Here is a 20237-nt window from a genome sequence, read left to right on the forward strand (position 1 = left end):
ATATCTTTAATACCCATAGGGAACATCATTCCTAAACCCATCCCACAGTCCATACTAGTGGTTCAACAATCGGCACAATAAACCGTGTTTTGCTAGGCTTTTTTCTTTGAGTCTTTAAGTAATCCCTCCTCAATGTCATTACTATTTACCATGAAGCCATTCAGCTGAAACTTGTATCCAAAGCATTTTACAGCATTAAAGAGTCAGTTAATCCAACAATCCATTTCTTCGGTAGGAAACGGTTTGGTTTCACACAGTGTCGATGAACATTTTGATGAAAATGTATTACTTTGTTGAATGGGAGAAATTCAGCTATTTTCTGCTTAAAATGCTTTTGCAGAGTAGCAGTAGTATCCTTTTGGCTGTGCATCCTAGATCAAGCTAGCATTCTATGGGGTTTTGCCAACTTATGACAATGCCCCTAGAACTTTCTCCAATGGACCCCTCTGTGTCCGTCTTCCGTAAACCTTTGCGACCGTCAGGACTGCTCAGGGTTGCACTTTTTGAATCCTGAGGGCAGACATACTGAGGCAAGGGTTTACTTACCCTTTAATGAGCAGGGATGGTTTAGGCCTGATCAAGGATGCCTTAAGGTAGACTGCGGAGGTTTGGGGTTAAACCCTGTAACCTTGTTGCTGTCAGCCGAATCCCCTTATCACTAGACCAGTGGTTCCCAACCTTTTAATAGGTGCACCACTAAATGTCTTCAAGACCTTTGGAGGATCACCTCATATAAAAACGGTAAAAAAGTGTGCAGTGGCTGGGCAAACTGCCAGCACCCCCTTTAATCATAATTATTACTGCAAATAGGCCATGGCAAGTGGGAAACGTCAAGAAAACATGGAAAGACAATGTCAGCGCCGCATCTTATGCTGACAGTGTGATTATTTTCGCAAAAATGAACACAAAACATCACAATGGAAAACATGATTGACTCACAAAGCGACACTATTCTCGCAATAGTCATCAGACACTATACCATATCTGAAACAATAATTATAAAAAATAGAGCCCAAATGATGAAGATTATAATTTTCTTTGTCGTAAATGTGGGTAGTCAAGAAGAACCCACCAACGTACCACCTGACGATAAGCTCACATGCATCCCCTGCGGTCTGCTTACCACACGAAAAACACAATAGCAGTCTTTTCCCTCCCACCTTTACTGTTGGAGGTGTCAGTTCCATCTTAGCCCCTTGCCCCCCTCACCCATCCCCTCTCCCTCCCTCCCTCCCTCCCTCCCCACCACCCCTCCGCAATCCATCAAGCCGCAAGCTTGAATCGTATACAAAGAAAATCAATGCTGCGTGTTAGGGAGTCGCCCCTGACGGCGAGGCTGCGGTGCGTCTGATTGCAGATGAGGACTACCAGGAGTGCGTGTCCAAGCAGATGGAGACGCTGCGGCCGTTTGGCGACGCCCCCCGCGAGCTCAAGCTGAAGGTCACGCGCGCCTTGGTGGCGGCGCGCTCCTTCATCCAGGGGCTGTTGGTGAGCGGCGACGTGGTGCGCAAGGTGTCCCAGGTAAAACCCCCCCCCCCTCCCCCCGCCATGGCGTCCGCCCTGTGGGTCTATAGCGCTCTCTGAATCGCTCTTTTCCTGTGGATCTCACCGTCGCCCTTCACACCTCTCTCCTGTTTGTTTTTTTGTCTTTATCTCTTTTGGCCGGTGCAATCACGTTGTTTCATCAGCATTGCATTTCTCCCCGGCGCCGTTTAGCCGGGCGCTGAAGGGATTCGGAAGGGGGGTTATTCTATTTATGTTAACATAACCTCATCGTTAGTTCTGGTCAAGTCTTGGAAGTCCATTTCCTGTGTTTTTTTTGGTCTTATTTCCGATTTCTATTCCCATAACGTCTCTTCCCGCTGTCTCGGCTTATGCTGTTCTATTATTCATCCATTATTCTGCTATTCACCCATTCTCTGCTTTTCTCCTCTCCCCCCCTCTCCATGACTCTTCCACATACATGGTCATTAATAATAATTTGGAGTGCTGCATTCCTTTCAACCTAGAGTGCAACTGGAGAGTCCAACTGGCAAAGACACACACACACAAATGCCAACAAAGGCAAACTCAAACACACACAGAAACACACACACATGCAGGCAAAGACAAACTCAGGCTTGAGCAGAAACACACCCATGCAGATGGACGCAAGTTCATGCACAAACAGTATTACACAAATGCAGACAAACCATTCTCATGCACGAGCAGAAACGCACCAATGCAGACAATCCCAAACTGATGCCACAAACGCACACATGAAGATGAACACTAACTGGTGCACAGACAGAGACACACAATTGGGATAAACGACGCTAATGCATGATGGACATGCACAAGCACATGTAGACTCACACTCATGGACAAGCAGAGACAAAGCCGTGCAGTTGGACACACACTCATGCACAAGCGGAAGCACACACCTGGAGACCAACCCACACACATGCCACCATACGAGCGCACAGGATCCCTCTCTCTTCTTTTCCCATCTCCAGGCAGAGTAAAAGACGATAGCAGATCGATGCACGGCAGAAACCGGGGCTTCATGAAACATGGCCCCCGGGTGGGGGCAATCAGCCCCGTGCTACAGCAGTTAATGTCCATGCCACGTTTGAAAAACATCCCCCAAGGCAGTGGGCAGGGTCAATGTAACGCACCCAAGATAAATTGTGCCCTATGTGAGAAGGAGAGAGTGGAGTGAAGACCAGAGCACTATTGGAATACCTCTGTCCCCCGAGCGAGGGGTCGGCATGGGGGCGATGGACTATCGCTGGAAGGATGAAAGATATTTTCCCCGATCATGCAATAGGCAAAGGGGTAGTTAGAGTAGTGCATCCTCTGGGAAATAAACGTGATGGAAAGAACTTCTCACACCTTGGAGCCAACGGGTAATCAGAATTATTTGTTTCAACGTTCATTTGGGTTTTGATTATGAAACGTAGATTAAGAATGTTGTTTGTGTGGAAGAGAGGGTTATCCGGGAGATGTCTACGTCTTACTCGACAAGTGGCCAAATTCTGCCACCACCGCATCGTAGAAATCTGCCGACAAAGCAATAATTAACTGAAATCCGAGCCATCCTGTGTGTTCCTCAATGACATAGCAACCAGGGTTATGCGAGCTTGTGTCTTGGCAGTTTGAAACCTCAGGCATCTCTTGACTTTCAGGACAGCGCATACACTCCACATGGCCGATGTCTCTTCCTGTTAAGTATTTGTTAAAAAAAAAGATGTGAGGGGGCACCGATGCTTACAGACACACACACACACACACACACAACAACACAAACACACACACACAGACTTCAAGATGTCTCAATTAGGCACACACAGCAAAAAAAAAAAACAGCAGAGCCCAAGCCACAGACCCACAGGGGACGGAGACCAGGAATAACCATGAGCACAGCTAGCCAAGCAGTGAGCCATAGCGGAACAGAGAACAGCCACCGCCTACTCGAAACAAGACTACAGAACGGCATCCACGCAGGGGTTTTGCTACCGAATTAGCATAGCGTCGAGAGCAGCAACATAGCATATTCCCATTCCCATGGTTCGCAGTGTAACAGGGCTGTATTTACCGACGGCATTAGCATGTGCTCGTGCGCTAAGCCTCCGTTTTTATTCGGGATTTGTGTCCTGTTGGTTTGCCCTCTGGACCCGCTGGAGGGGCCCGCAGCTTCTCGTCGGGCCTCCGCCAGCTTCCCACTGCCAAGCCGATTACAAGTCTTCGTGCATTCCTCTATTCGCCAAAAATATACCCACATGCTGATGCACACAGTCACCCATGCAGCGACGAGCACACAAACACACACACAATAGCCTGGATGAATAGAATCACAAGTTTACAGTTTCAGCTATAGCTTCAGTGTCAAACAGTGAACACCTTCCAACACTGTCTAGATCCCGTTATGTATGTTTCTTGACCATCTCCGTTGCAGTGCCGGGGCTGAAGCACTGATGTGTTGGTTAAAAGGGACCGGCTGAGTGAGAGTGTGAGTAATTAGTGTGGCTCTTTGCAAAATTATTAAATGTCATCTGCAGCTAATGACAGGATGTTGGGAACCGCTGCCACCCTCTCCAAGAGGTCATGAATGACAATTATGTTTCCCCTTTACACTCACACATGCAAACACAAGCTGCATTCACACACACACACACACACACGCACACGCACACGCACACGCGCTCATACTCACACACACAGCTGCTCAAGTGTGAACACATTGCCATGCATATAGACACACATACACACACACATTCACACACCCACACAGACACACACACACACCAAACATACACAGACACACACACACACACACATTCACCAAAGATACGCACACACACACACACACACATTCTCGATTGATGTCCTCTGACACATAAACAGCACCAGGCTTCAAAAAAGGGAAACAAAGAGGAGAAAATGAAAAGGCTGTGCCAAGCCCCTGATGTTTCCTCAGAAGGCTTTTCTCCAAATTCTGCTTCCACCGTTGCCGTGCTTTGGCTTCTGTTGGCCCTTTTTAACTTTTTTATTTTTTGCTCATATTTTCCTTTTTTTTTCGTAATTACTGAGCAACCATTTTCTCCCCCTCCTCTCCTCTCCTCCTATCTTCTTTCCTATCCTCCTCCTTTGATCCTCAACTCTTCTCTTCTTCACCTCCTCACCAACCATCATCTTTCCATTTTCCCTATGCTCCTCTCCCCTCCTCTCCTTTCCCTCTCCCTCTCATCTCATCTCCTCACCTCTCCTCTCCTTCCTCTCCCTCTCTCTCATCTCCCTCACCTCTAATCTTCTCTCCCTCTTGTCTCCTCTTCTTTCCCCTCCTCCTCCCTCCTCTCCTCTCCTTCCGTCTCCCCTCTCCCCTCCTCCCCCCTCCTCCTCCCTCCCTGTAGCACTGAATTAATTGCACCTGATTGTTTCAGTTTGTTGACGATGTGCAGAGCTGTGACACGTCCTGTCCTCTCTGCCCTCACAGTGTCAACAGCCAAGCATAGTAATTTGGTTCTCGGTTTACCCTCGTTCCTCTGTGGTAATCGTATCTCCGATTGATTACGCCCAAACAGGACAGACAGTACCTATTCATAGCTCTGCTTAGACACTTAACAATCCCCTTGTGAGATAATCAGTTTGCCCCCAATGTTGTCACGATATCGCTTGAAATCACAGAACTACAGCAAGAGGTTATGTCTATAGCTCCTTCAACCGAAGCAGGAGGCCAGTACCAAGGAATAAAAGTTCAGATCAGTTTGACATCGGTGTGGGCGACACTGAAGTCTAGAGAATTTATATTCCCCTGGTTTGTCCCTTGGGGGTAGAGACTCCCTCTGTACTCCTGGTCTACATCGGCTCGTATTAGCCACCGTGTCTTTAAAACAAAAGTCCTGCGTTTCCCCCCCCCGAGGAGCAGACGGTAGCGGTAGCAGGAAGTAGGCCACGCGTCACATCGCTCGGCGGAGGCCAGGAGTCTGGAGCAGCGCACTCCATTATGCAGGAGGGGTGCTGCTGGTTGTTCATATATCTCCCCTAATTACACAGCGAGGCGCTGAGAGGAGGGGACAGAGGAGTGAATCAGTCCTCAGTCGCCCTCTGGCAGGGCGATAGAAGCTGCTACCGATACTGACAGGTACAGAGGGGAGCGCTTTGTCGAGGGACCCGCAGTGGAGTGGTGGTGGGAGCCCCAGAGTTCAGGAGTTTAACCCAGAACTCTCCACGCACTTGTCAACAGAGGGGGGGGGGGGGGGGGGGGGGGGGTTGCCTAGATGCAGAAGAGTGGATGGTGTTTCATGCAAGGCAAGGGGAGTTGGCGGCGGCAAAGGGACGCGAGTCGAGGAGGGCCGGTCAAAGCCGTTGTGATCCGTCGGTTCGTCTTTGTCCCCCGCCCTCATTGGGTGAGAAGTTAGGGCAGAAGGCAGACTGTGGGCAGCATGGCGGCTCATGACAACATCTCCCTCAGGCGATTAGTGGTTGCTAAAGAGAGAAGAGGGGGAAAAGAAAATGCTGTTTCATGGCGGTTGTTGTGCAGCCCTGGAGTTCCCAGCAATCACAGCTCGCACGGCTGATGTAAGATCAAGTGAATTTGTGAAAACATCTTCGACCGCGTTCTCTATCAGCGCCGCCAGTTCTCGTCTGTCTCTCTTTTGTTTTCGCACCCCTCGCCACGATCAAGGTCTCCGCCTTTCTTTATTTAGCTCGCCTTGTCGTACCTACCTCTCTTGTTTTGGGTTTGTTTCTGTTTCTAATCTTCTCTGCTCTCCCCCTGAATGTTGTTTGTGGGGAAAAAGGAGCGGTGTGTGTGTGCGTGTGTGACTCATCGTGTGACTAACGAGTGGTTGAAGTATTAGAGTTGGGAGACAGAACTAGGCCCTGTGACTCAAGTCTCCTTTCACTTTGCTGCAGTCTGGGAGTGTGAGGGGAATTTTGCGTTCAACTTTCTCTTGTTTCCTTTGAACTCCTATAATGTAATCGTCTGTGTTCATTCGTCTTTGCATTGGTCTTTCGTTTGAGAACGACATATCCGAGAAAATATACTGTAGAGTTAGTTCCATTAATAGTCATAATCATAATAATTGTTATTATTGTTATATTGTCATGGTTGCTGTCCATGGTCCTGACAATGTTAATTCTCTTAACCCCAAATCCCTTATTATTTTTAATCAGACCGCCATGCAGACATAAATGCGCACTGATCCATTGAAGGGAAGTGTCTTCCGAGGCCTCTGCCGGTTTGTTTTCACTGCCCATCCTTGTTATCCCATCTCCCAGCGTAAAGTAGTGTATATTTGTTGAAAGTGTTTCCCTGACTTCGCCACTGAGAGAGGAACAGTCTCCATGCAGGATCAGGGCTGGCCTAGATGTCAGCTTAAAAGGGTTTTGTATGCATAGCTGGGCTCGCTAGTCCTTAAACGCACACACACACGTACACACACACACACACACGTACACACACACACACACACACACACACACACACACACACACACACACACACACACACACACACACACACACACACACACACACACACACACACACATGGATATACGTATGCAAGCATGCACATGTACCCACACACACACACACAAACACACACACACACATGCACATTTTCGCCTGGGGTTTTGTATGCATAGCTGTGCTCTCGTGTGAACAGAGCTTACTGGTATTAACCCAGATTCAGTGTTTCACGCACACAGGCCCTTTCCAGGCGGAGTCTGGGGCCTAGTAGGATAGACAGAGGAAGGAGAGGCATCGGGGAAAGATGGAAGGAATGAAGGGATCGGGGGAATGTTTGCATGGGAAGTCGGGCTCCCTTTTGCCGGCATTTGTGAAACAAGTAATAAGAAAGCCAAATTCTCCTGTTTCCAAGGCAACGGGGGTAGAAATGAAATCATAGCAACGCTGAATGCAGGTCGCTGCGGGTAGTGACCCACCACTGGTAGTCTGATTTCCAACGCTGTCGGGGGCGAAGGAAAAGGGTCCCTCCACATTTTATCCAGAGGGCTTAATGCAGCCGTCACAAACACATGAAACGGATTTAAACGGGCGCAACGGTTATAGATAGAAGAGAGCCGAGAACTTCTAGTAAAATAAGAAGTATCTTGAAATTGCCGTGGTGGGCTCTAGTCTATAACTGGCTGCCTTTGATCATCCATGGTTTGAGGTCAGCCGAACCCATTGTCAAATTAAACATCGTTCCACCATGTATCTTTACTGTTCATTTTTATTACAATGGAAAATCCACCGATGACTGTAACTGACTGGTGCACAATACACCCAGGGTTCATTCCAACCTGCAGTACAAGCCTCATGAGAACGGGATGGTCTCACAAGCTCCCATTATTTGACTCTCTGTAGGTCGGTCTGGCCTGCATCCCGATCCCACTGTATGAATGCTAGGTCCAATCAGGGCAGGGTGCTTCAGCTCATGCCAGACAAAGAGGGCCGTAGTCTTGACGCATTAAAAAACAATAGCGGCGCCCAGGGAAAATGTGGCACTCGATGAAGCAATCAAAACAGTTTCATCCAAAATAGACAATGAACAATGTGCTGTTAAAAGATTAACAAAAATCTGCAAAGAGGCTTTTCTCAGATTAGAATTATGTGTTTGCTTTATTTCCAACTATATTCGGCGAGGGCTGAGAAACGAGGAGCATCACTCTGATTGGCTGGAGTTTACTTTAACTGTGTTAGGCAGCGGCCTCATTTGGAAATCAATGGCTGCCAAGCCAAGGCCAGAATGATATTGATTGCAAAAACGCCAGTGTGAATATCCTTATAGTCTCACGAGGCTACAGTTTCTCTCTCTCCATCACGCTGCCCTCCTGTCTGCTTTCACCACACTGTTTACTGAGGCCCAAAAATACTGGTGCAATACGGCCATGCCAACCCCCTGGTGTCCACAGGTGCAGCTGAGCCTGGAGTGCATGCGGGCCATGATGAGGATGACCTACTGCCCCCACTGCCGCGGCATGGCGTCCGCACGGCCCTGCGCCAACTACTGCAGCAACGTGATGAAGGGCTGCCTGGCCAACCAGGCCGACCTCAACACAGAGTGGAGGCATCTGGCTGGTAAAGAGGGCGACACACACAATGCAATGCGTACAACACATACACACGTTTTTGAGTAGTGGTTATCAAAGTGTGTTTTTTTAACAGTGTGTCTTTGCATCCGTGTGTAATGATTTAAGTATTTTTTTACAGTGCACTGTGCACACACGCACACACACAAACACAAAGACAGACACACAAACACTGTGAGCTTCACAACACACAAACGCACACAAACACACACACACACACACACACACACACACAGACACAGACACACACACACACACACACACACACACACACACACACACACACAGACACACACACACACACACACACACACACACACACACACACACACACACACACACACACACACACACACACACGTGTTTCCAACAAGTTTCTCCACCGGATCTCTGTGCTCATTTCTTCTTTAAACAGCCACCCATCTGTGTTTGTGCATAATTTCGCTCTTCATTAAACAGTCGCACCTTCTCATTTACTATCACCAGCTGTCTAGTCTGCGTACGCGGCACACCGGTTGGTTAATATTTCCCCCTTGACCCTCCCCTGCTGAACGCTACGTCTCTGCCTCTGCGGTGTGTGTGTGTCTGGCTGCTGTGTAGACACCATGGTGCAAGTGGCGGGCCGCTTCGACGGGCCCACCGGCGTGGACGTGGTGATCCTCTCGCTGCCCAACCGCATAGCAGAGGCCATCTCCACCATGATGGAGAACATAGAGGCCGTCAACAGCAAGGTAAGGAAGCTGCCGTCATGGCCACACCAAAAGGGGGTGGGTTGTTAGAGAGTTAGAGAGTGTGTGTTGTTACTGTGTGTGTGTGTGTTGCGTATGGAGTCATTGAGCAGACGCTATGGTGCAGTCTAGCATGGTCATTCTGTATTTACATTGCAATACTAAGGTCGTGGTGAGGGCCATGATAAGGAACATGAAAGAGCTAAACAGTAGGTGATTCTAGGTATGAAATAAAATAGCAATTCGAATTAAACAAAAAAATGCAACTCATTATTATGTAACACATCGGGTTATGTATAGGGTTTGACATCTTTGATAAAGAATCTTACAGAGGCTTGGGAAATCGAACCAGGAACCTTTAGCCTGGGAGTCGAACATCCTATCCGCTACACCATCCTGCCCATGTTCAACGGTTGTTACTCAACATTGCCGGCGATTATAATACCTAAACAATGTGGTCATGTGCAACGGCTTCTTCTGATTTAACTAGGCCTGTCTTCTCATTGAAGTTCGGCACTGCAGATGTCGAACCTGCCGACACATTACATCACCCTACTTTCACCATTTGTGCAAATCAGCGTGACGCCTGCTTTCTTCGCATCTCGCAGTGGAATAGTAGACCGCAGCGCATACCTGGCTGCTTTTAAACAGAGATCTGAATCATGACAGGACATGCGCTCCCAACGCCTCACTCCTCGTGTTTAATGGTGTTTGAGCGATATTGTTTTATGCCGCTTTTATAAACACAAAGGCAGCTGTGAGAGAGGGATCACTGTGCGGTATTGTTGTGGAAAAGGGCTGGAAAAGGAGCGGTGAGATAGTGAGATGAAAAACAAAGGCAACAAAGGCCCTGTTCTGGTTGGCGATAAAGAGTGTGTGTGTTCATAGCGTGGTAGACTGGCGTGTCTCTGGTGGTTCTTGTCTGGTTTAGAGAGTTTATCATTTATTTTACCTGCGTCCAATTATATTATTCATCAAATAAGGGCAAGGAATCCCTAAGGTGATGTAAGTAAATGATTGCATAACTTCTAATGCTACCGTAGACGCGTGGATTGCAGTTTGTATTATTGAATACATTTGATATAAATTGCTGAAGATGAAGTCAATACTTCTGCCACCCTTAAAGTCATTCTGTTCACTTATATTCACTGTTATTCTGTTGACTATTGTAATTATACATTGAGTCAAATAAGATTCTATGATCTGAGTAAACATAGTATAATTTATAGCCCAATTGTATAATCAACCTCCCCAAAACCCACAAAATGTTACCTAGCAGTAAAGACTGAGTTCACGTCACACTGGATAATGCTATTATGACTCTATACAAGTACAACAGAATTAGCGCTACTCCAAACACGCCAGAGTTAACCTGACTTTTCTTGTGGTGCGGGTAAATATATAAACACGTGCATATAAATATAGTCGAGAGTGATTGCATCTACCATGGCAATGTCATGAACCAGTCCTTCAGGCACTGTGAAAGCAGTAGCATAAATCTGTCCTAGTCTCCTATATTGTGTGTTTGCGGTCACCTACTGTAAACACAAACTCTCCATGATCCAGTAAAACATACAGTTCTTGTCGCTATACAGCAGCAGCCAAAGTACAGCTTCCCATACAATGATGCTATTCACAGAGTTGGTTTCGGCATTATTGGATTTCATTCCTGTCAACACGGGACAGCCACAAAGGTTATATACAGTGCAACATTGAGTCCACAGTTAGAAGGAGGAGTAAAGTGCACAGGGCAAGTCTGTAACCTTACTGCTCCAGTTTCATTTTAATTCTGGAAGTGGAAAGCAGACAGCAGAGCCGTGCTTTCTTCGACCGATCGCGCCGTTCTGTCAGGAATAACTCATATCATGTTGTGACCATTTAATGCATGCCATGCTAATACGATTTAGTTTGGCGGTATGGTTCCACTCTTTCCTGTTGCTCCCTGCTGTGGGATTTAAAGCATGACATGCAGATGTCAGATACAGAATACCAACAGGGAGCGCTATACAATCCCCCCATGGGGTACATCAGATAGCTCCACCCATTGTATAGGTTGCATACAAAGCAGAGCAAGCCTCCCCCAATGCAGGGGGAGGCTGGGGTGGTGGGGGGCGGAATTATGCCCAGCACACCTAACTTGGACCACGTTAGCTGTCAGCTGATAGGGGGCGCATGACTAGAGTGTCCCGCCTGAACTAGCTACACCCATTAAAGGGCATATTGTTGCCGTTTTCTTTGTCAAACAAGCATATGTGAAAAGAAGATCATCCTGCTCTATCGCCTTTATAGTGTATTTTACACAAAATAGATATTTGATGCTGTGATGAATTTGATCAAAGAAAACATTATGTCTGAGGTCTAATAAAGGTCCTGTATTTATGAACAGATGGCCCGCTGATACAAATAGCCAGAAGGGATATCCTGCTCTTGAAATAAACATATATTTCTTACAAAAAATTTAACAAGTTGGGGTCGACAAGATTTTTATACTGAACAACTGGTCAGGTCAACAGGTCAAAAACTATTGGAAACTGCTTTAATGTAAGTTTCTTTCAAGATGCGGATAAATTCCTTCATGGCTTCTCATTTCTTCAACCTCTCTTTCTATTTTCTCTTGTTCCTTCTGCGTGTTTACTTTGGTTCTGCCGCAGGTGTTCCAGGCATGTGGGAGTCCCAGGGGGGGGGTCACCAGCACGACAGCCCAGGAAGAGGTGTCGAAAGGGGGGAAGATTATTGTGGAGGACAGGGTGGGGCCCAGCACCGGCAAACTAGAGCAAATGGTAAGTGCACTCAATCGTCGGGCTTTCCGACGGAAACTGAATGGGCTGGCTCTGACCTCTTAAAGAGAGGCTGTCCAGGCTTCTAAAGTATCCCTTATTACATGGCTTGTTATTGATGATGGTCCAGCCAAACTATGTTCTCTGATACAGTCCAAATCCACATCAAAGGCTGTGAGATGAGGCAATGGATGTGGAAATGGAACGATGGGAAGAAAGAATGTTTTGTCCTCTTTGTGCCAAATCCTTTTTTTAAACGCTAGGTATCCAGTTAATTGCTGTTCCAATTTAAAATAATTACTATTAAAGAGGAAGCAGTGGTTCTGGTTTACGACCCCTTAAAGGAATATGTCATGTTTTTTGTCAAAGGGTATTTCAGATACAATCATGTATTGTATTGGACCTATTGTTACAGTGTTTTGCATGGGGCGTCCATGAAAGCATTATGAGTACCGTGCACTGATGTATACTGACGCCGGGCAGGTGTTGGACGCGTCCAGGAGGCTGAAGGACATGCAGCCCTACTGGGTCTCTCTTCCCAGCGTCCTTTGCAGCGACCGCATGGCCACCGGGGCAGGTGCGGAGGACAGGTGTTGGAACGGGATGAACCGCGCCAGGTGAGCCTCGCCGATTTTGATCCACTTAAATCCGCTGCTTAGAGTGTCTTGTTGTTTTAGCGTTGTCAAGGAGACATCTGGTCGGTATTCTGGTGGACCGTTTGTTTTCCATTCGGATTCGTAGCGCTTTGATTTGGAACTGTTACAAGGCAGAGGTGTGCTGTTGTTGAAAAGGAATGCACACCCGTGACACGTTACAGGCCAATCCGGACCAAGTATTCATCAATGCTGTTTTATAATGCTTATTTATGCATGTATTTAATTCTATATGTATTTATTTATTCTATTTTACACTATTGTGTCGTACTGTCTAGGTTTAATCGAAAAATATATTATTTTAAGAGAATTTTATTTTTTTATGCGTGTCTTTGTGTGTGTGTGAAAATGTGTGTCCGTGCCTTTGTGGGGTATTGTCAGGTACCTGCCTGAGGTCATGGGCGATGGTTTGGCCAGCCAGATCAACAACCCTGAGGTGGAGATTGACATCACCAAACCAGACATGACTATACGCCAGCAGATCATGCAGCTGAAGATCATGACCCACCGCCTCAAGAACGCCCTGAACGGCAACGACGTGGACTTTGTGGACACCAGTAAGGAAATTGCTAAAATCCTCAAAAATATTTTAAGCTATTTAAATTGCTTCAATATCTCACCAACAATTAAATAATGATTATAAATATGAAAGGAAAATATCATAATTAAAAAAATGTAAAGGAAGGAAGGAAGCTTCCATAGCAGACAGAGCATTATGCCAGAGAAATCTTCAATGACACCTTTTATAGCTTCACACGGCTCTGTTGAAACCCGTCTATCATGTTTCCGGATACATCTAGATTGTACATCAAACATTAAGGCAGGTGTCTCGTTGGGCTTACCATTTCAGACATGGCTATCTCTAGATTTCACAGTAAAGCAAATCATACTTTCATAGCCGTTTCCTCTTTTGACAGGCTGGCTTTTGCACCTTTCACTATTTATGACTTTTGCAATGTGGTCAGGGACAGATGTGCTCTCTCCCTGCTAATATTTTTGGTCGATTTTGGTTTGTAGTTCTGCAATCCCTCTGGGGAGTGGTTCTTTTACCTACTTCTCAAAGAGAGGTATTAGAGTCTGAAGACCCATCTCACCGTCTCAGTGAATCGCACCGAATTCAAAACTCCATTCGCTAAGCTCTTTTGGGGATTGCGTGGTAGGTATGCTTGGGAAAATAAAAAAAAGCTTGGCCTTAATCATGATGACAGTTTTGTAATAATTGAGGTCAGACATTATGTGAGGTTGATTGTGTAAGTACTCTTGCTGAATCCCTAATCCTCCAGTCTGGGGCTGGAGCTACTATGAGCCAACCACCTATATTTTAAATTTAGCTCAGGAAGACACCGCTCCCACCACATCAGCAAATGGAATAAAGCAACACTTCAAGTATTGAAATAACTACTTTAGTAGTGTTAATACATTACGATATGACGCAGTGCAAACGTTAACATTGCTTTGTAGAATCATGTTTAATGATAGAACTGAAAGGGCCAGGAATAATAAACAGACGGCACCGTACGGTTCAGATAGATCTCAATCAAACCCAGAGTCTTCCAGCTGGGAGTCCAACCTCCCTAATCACCGCCTCACAGGCGTTGAACATAGCGGTGAGTGCCCTGATGATTCATCCGTTAAACAACGTTGAACCGTCTGCCCTTCCCCCCGTCTATAGGTGATGACGCCAGCGGTTCAGGAAGCGGGATATGCGCCGACGACTGCCCCCCGAGCCCGCGTCTCATCGTCCCGATCACGCAGCCCCCCATGGTGTACGCCCGCCCGGAGAACGAGAGGGTGGTCAAGGGGTCGGCCAGCCAGAACCTCCCCTGCGTCCTCAGCTCCCTGCTCTCATTGGCCGCGTTGCTGCTGCTGCTGTGGCGATAATTGACAGGTGGAATCTGCCAATCGGGACTGAGTTTGGGACACTGGGAGAGGGTTTGGCTTATAAGGCAATGCGGTGGGCGGGGTTTAAGAGGGGCGGGACAAGAAGTCTGGAGTCACTTTTGCCAAAACTTAACAGTTATGAGGAAAGAAAAAAAAAATATATACAGATGGACATCCTTTTGGGTCACGTGTTAGAACAGACAGAACAACGAGTATTCCTAGTATTCACCGTTTTTCAGTTCTGCTCTTGGTCTTTTTTTATTTTGTGCTATATTATGACACAATTAGAGCTGGTCTTTTTGCATCTTCTAACGTTTTTTGTTTCTGGGTGTGTGGGTTCTCCGGAGGTGATGTTTGTGTACACGAGGCACGTGACAGACGGTACGAGCTGGGATGCTAGCTGTTGGTTGGGTCGCATCACGGGAGGGGGGAGCCAGAGGTTTCGGGGAGCTTCTGCAACACAGCTGAGCCACATTGATTAGTGCCACGTCTGTCAAATTTATATATTTACGATTATTTATTTATTAATGATTCTGGAAAATTTGAGCGCCCAAGTGGTTTTCCCCACTCTGTAACATTCATAGAAAAAAAATTAACTTTAAATGGAATTTAACCATTGGCAAGGGGATAATCTGAACATGGCCATGGGTAAGCCCCGCCAAACCTCTTAAGATATTAAAGCCACAACATCATCACACACACACACATACACATATATATATGACCCCCTGCTACACACGCATATAGGCACACACACACAAACACACAGACACACACACACACGCACTCCCCCCTGCATCAGCACTTTGTGACGTTAAGTCATGTAAGCTGTAATAATAGCTGTGATCACACTCACAGAGACCACGGCCCCTCCACTGTGAAAGAAATGTGACCCTTCATCACCCCCCGCCCGCCACCCCCTAACCCTCATCCTCATCATCATCATCACTGAACCCCCCCCCCCCCCAGCTCCACCCCAGAGCCCTTCCCCTACGCCCGGCCCCTGGGAGGAAGGCCCCATGTAAGCAGAAAACATGCTAGGCTATGCCCTGTGGGTCTCGGGTGACCTTCCTTCCATAGATCAATGTTTGGGGAGCTGGGGTGTGTCATTTAAGAACCTCTAGCTGTCCCCCCTCCTCTCCTCTCTCCCTCCACCTTCCACCTCCCCCACCTTCCCCTGCCCTATCCCCACCACCCTCTTCCCATTCCCTGCCTAGTCAAGGAATGACAGTTAGAACACGGCATTGGAAATGAATAGGGTTTCGAATAATGGGAAAATCAATGTTGTCACCAAAAATGAGAAATAGCAAGTGCCAGCTTATCAGCTTTTTTTTGTTGGGTCAATTGTAGGCAAAAAAACAAAAACAAACAAAAATAATGAATGTGCTCCATTGATGTGCTATTTCATGAGCTCTACAGAGCCTGTATGTTTGCAGGAAGATATCATAACCACAACCAGCGTTGGTGTATATTTTTGTTCATATTTTTTCAAACAATGTTCTATATCAGAGCACAAGCCGTCTCACTACCCAGAGAGCTTCACGGTACTATAACCACTTGTTCCATCACAGACTGTCTACCGCTATACAGAACGAACACACAAGCTCATAGGACATTCAATCTGGCACAGAGATGAATATATGGCGTGTACCCCGGCCATTTCATCTAGCTCCTATCTTCTCCTCCAGCTCACTGTATTCCCTTTCCTCATTTTCTTGCTCTATTTCCTGGATATTTTTTCAATTGCGGGTTCTTCTATTTCCTCCCCTCACTTCATCAGTCTGCACGAACTTCAAAGTCGGTCTCCCTCACGAGGCACAGCCCGACATAACCATGACGTTGTGTTTGATTTAAACGTAAACCCTACTGGGGAATGTTTGGACGGGTGGGGTAATGCAACGTTAAGACCTCACTGAGCTGAAGATCACTTTTTGGCAGGAAGCAGTGCCGGTGCAGAACTTTACTGAAAGGTCAGCAATCTCATTTGGAATGACGTGTGTTGAGGTACAGGACAGCTGTGGATGTTGGCTTGTATGTAGTTCGGTATGAAGGTATGCATGTATACGTGTATGCATACACGTTGTGCAGGCATCAGTGTTTGTTGCTTTGTGTTTGAGAAGGTAAGGCAAAGAGAGAAGGAGAGGGGAAAAACAGAGAGGGGACGATGCATCTGAGACCAGTGATTTCAGTGTACTGCATCAATCTGTGAAGCATTAGTTTGCCGATTATTATAATAATTGATTTTTGGATGGAGGCTGCCATGGAAGGAGGCCTTTGATTCAAGGAGCCTAATGTTTTAGCTCGGCTAACGAGGCCTGGGAGATCGGGTTAAGGTTTTAATTGTTGTGTTAGTCATTCGAATGCACAATGGCTACGATCGTACAGAAGTGGAGCGAGGGAGGTCGTTACACGCATCATTAGATAATCGGCCCGGGTCCTCCGTATAAGGCTCAGACCATTGCAGGGAGATCAGATCCTCAAATGAATTGGGAATCGGGGCATTGCGTGCGTTCCACAGCTGAACCCAGCCCACCACACCAGAGGTCTGGTTGACCAGACCTGCTGGTACCGGTTCCCAGCTGGACCGTCCCTCGAATGGCAACACAAAGGAAAGAAGGGGCTGACACACGAACAGTGACGGTGCTGAGATCTGCAAATATTCAGCATCTGGTCCGCTCAACAATAAGATCTGTTTTTGTTCGCCTGCTTGTTTTCCACAGGGGGCTTGAGCTGACGCTATTCATGCCAAATCACAGAAATAAGAGCCAGATCATTCCAATACATTTAAAAAAAAAAACACCACATACCTCCTGAAAAACTATTCTTAATAAATAACCGAACAAGCAAAGGACTTTTACCACAGCTCATGGAGGCGGATTGGGAAGACAAATAAGAAGAGCCGTTGCCTTCGCCTCCACCTGGGGATAACAGCTTGCCTACTATGATTACCTGATTGATCGCACCTGTGTCACCGTTCCTTGAATAGCTCCGGATTTTAGTCCCCTTCTTGCCAGGCGCCTCCCAACTGACATCTGTTGGCAGATAGGACCCTTGTCCTTGGCTGTCTCTCGCTCTCTCTCTCTCTCTCCCCCCTTTGTCTTTATTTACTAAGTTTCTCAGGCCATTTTGGTGCTCGAAAAATGCGCTTTTGTTGTTTTTATTTCTGACCGGCCCCTGCTACGATCGGTATGAGCTGAGGCTAGGAGTATTAGTGTGTGTGTGTGTGTGTGTGTGTGTGTGTGTGTGTGTGTGTGTGTGTGTGTGTGTGTGTGTGTGTGTGTGTGTGTGTGTGTGTGTGTGTGTGTGTGTGTGTGTGTGTTTGTACGTTTGTGTCTGATGGATGTCTTTGTTTCTTTATTGAGATGTCTCTTGGTCCCCGGTTTAGACCTTAGCCTGTGACTGCCTTTCGAAAACATTGTTGTGGTTGGCGGTCAATTCAATATCTGATAAAAGATAAGAAAGAAAGTAAGATAAGGGGCTATAGCTTCTAAGGGAACTCATTGGTCACGGTGATCTACACTGAACCTGTGCTCTCCGGCCTCTCTGTCACTGTCATAGGGGAAGGACCACAACCTTTTGTGGGGACATTCCAATAAAAAGATCTGCGACTTACAGTATGTTCAATTGACATCACTTTCAATGGCTATGCACCACGATGTCATCGGCCAAAATTTGCACAACCCCATTCCAACGTGCCCCCCCCCGCGCCTGGCCTTCCCACCCCCCATCCTTTGGTCTTCTCCTGTCTCTCCTCTTCCGCTTTTGATTTTGTTTGCTTGTGCCACCACTTCTGTCCCCCCCCACCCCTTAAATACGCTGCACTTTTATAAGGCCAATATAATGGCATTGTCTGCACAAAATTAGACTACAAAATGGTGGATCAATAGGTGAGTCACGGGGCCCGTTCCAGAAATGGTCATTGATTTGAGATGTGTGTATGCAGACAGATATGGACCAGCGATGTCACACCTGTGGTGAAACGGCACACACACGCACACACACACACACACACGCACACACACACACACACACACACACACACACACACACACACGCACGCACACACATGCGCACACACACACACACACACACACACACACACACACACACACACACACACACACACACACACACACACACACACACACACACACACACACACACACACACACACACACACACACACACACGAGGGGCCCTGGGGTCTGTCTGAGATGCCAAGGAGCTGAAGGATGTGGCTCCAAGGCTAAATTCTGTGTGATATGTTTTCGATCCTGCCATGTCTTAGCGGGTGGTCAAGGAAAGCCACCCACTGATCCTAGATCTGACGACGATAGACAACATTACTAATGAGTTGAATGTGGCTGGAGAAGTGCCAATTAAAGAAAATACAAGTTTTGTTTAGTTTTTTTGTATGTAAAGCCTATGGAGGGTTGGTGTTTATTGTGAAGAGAGAATCCAGACAGAGGTTGGAAAAAAAAATACAAATGTGTCATTTGCTGTCATTTGTTCCCGGAATCTATGTCAATTATATACATTGTACAATTTTCATGATGTATGTGTCTTTTTTTGGTTGCAAAATATGTATAGATGACATCTGTTTGTGTGTGTGTGTGTGTGTGTGTGTGTGTGTGTGTGTGTGTGTGTGTGTGTGTGTGTGTTTGTTTACGTGTGTGTGTGTGTGTGTGTGTGTGTTTGTTTACGTGTGTTTGATTGACCAATAGGACACCACCAACACATTAGAAGACATGCAGCCCGCACAGTACTCTTACCAACCATGCAAAGTTGTCCTTGTGTTTGTCTGTGTTTGTATCTGTGTGTAAATGTGAGTGTCTCTTTATAAAACCTCCATGCGCTCCACAGAAACGGAAGCGGTTCCGGCGGAGAGAGCTCAGAGCTCAGTACATCATTATTTCCCCCCTGCCTGTCACAGTTTCAGTGACACAATGTATAAGTAACGACACACTAGAACCAAAAAGGGGGTGGGGGGGCCGTCAGGCTCAGCTCATGGGCAATATTTCACCACCATCCCGAACATCATATAATTACGTCTCCGTATATGTAGGTCTACGAGGAATGGGGACAGCATAGGTATCCGCAGAGTTCCAGTATACACCGCTCATTTCAGTTTCTCTCCATCCCCCAGGCACAGATTTGCAAAGAAACACTGTGTTTGAGTTGCCACAACAATGAGATTGAACTGAGAGAAGGAGTTTGCGCGGAATGTCACATCCGCCCATGTGGTATAGATATAAAACTAGACGCCCTCAAGGAGAGCTCCTACACGCTTAGTTCACATGCTCAACTATGCGCTGGTGGACTCTTCAGTCATCCTTGTTCGATGCTGTAGAGAGATGCCAGAAGATTACGACTGTCATGAGACCAATTACCTGTATGACACACAATTTATAAATTGTTCAATGTTTTTTCGTCTTTTGACACATTTCTCCTGTTGCTTCAGTTGCTTATTCATGCAGCTCCTGCTCATGCCTGTAACTAATGCAATCGCAGAAAAACAGACAAACACACACACTCCTACACACACACCACACACATGCAATCACAAACAGACGTGTGCGTGTGGGCGTAACAAAAAGGCACACACACAAATATACAAAC

The 20237-nt window shown here is 46.7% G+C and overlaps 1 protein-coding gene across 3 annotated transcripts in view; it reads left to right on the forward strand.

Annotated features, from left to right (window-relative positions):
* Window positions 1-17690, forward strand: part of gpc1b (glypican 1b) — a 64617-nt gene extending 46927 nt beyond the window's left edge. For all 3 annotated transcript variants that reach the window (XM_030363694.1, XM_030363692.1, XM_030363693.1), the window contains 7 exons: window positions 1358-1521; window positions 8403-8568; window positions 9180-9310; window positions 11959-12087; window positions 12568-12701; window positions 13119-13294; window positions 14410-17690. In XM_030363694.1, the coding sequence (XP_030219554.1) occupies window positions 1358-1521; window positions 8403-8568; window positions 9180-9310; window positions 11959-12087; window positions 12568-12701; window positions 13119-13294; window positions 14410-14618 (1109 nt within the window). In that variant the 3' untranslated portion in view covers window positions 14619-17690. The remainder of the gene's footprint in view (window positions 1-1357; window positions 1522-8402; window positions 8569-9179; window positions 9311-11958; window positions 12088-12567; window positions 12702-13118; window positions 13295-14409) is intronic.
* The last annotated feature ends 2547 nt before the right edge of the window (window positions 17691-20237 follow it).

Source organism: Gadus morhua, chromosome 8 (genome assembly GCF_902167405.1).
Source record: "Gadus morhua chromosome 8, gadMor3.0, whole genome shotgun sequence".
Lineage (NCBI taxonomy): Eukaryota > Metazoa > Chordata > Actinopteri > Gadiformes > Gadidae > Gadus > Gadus morhua.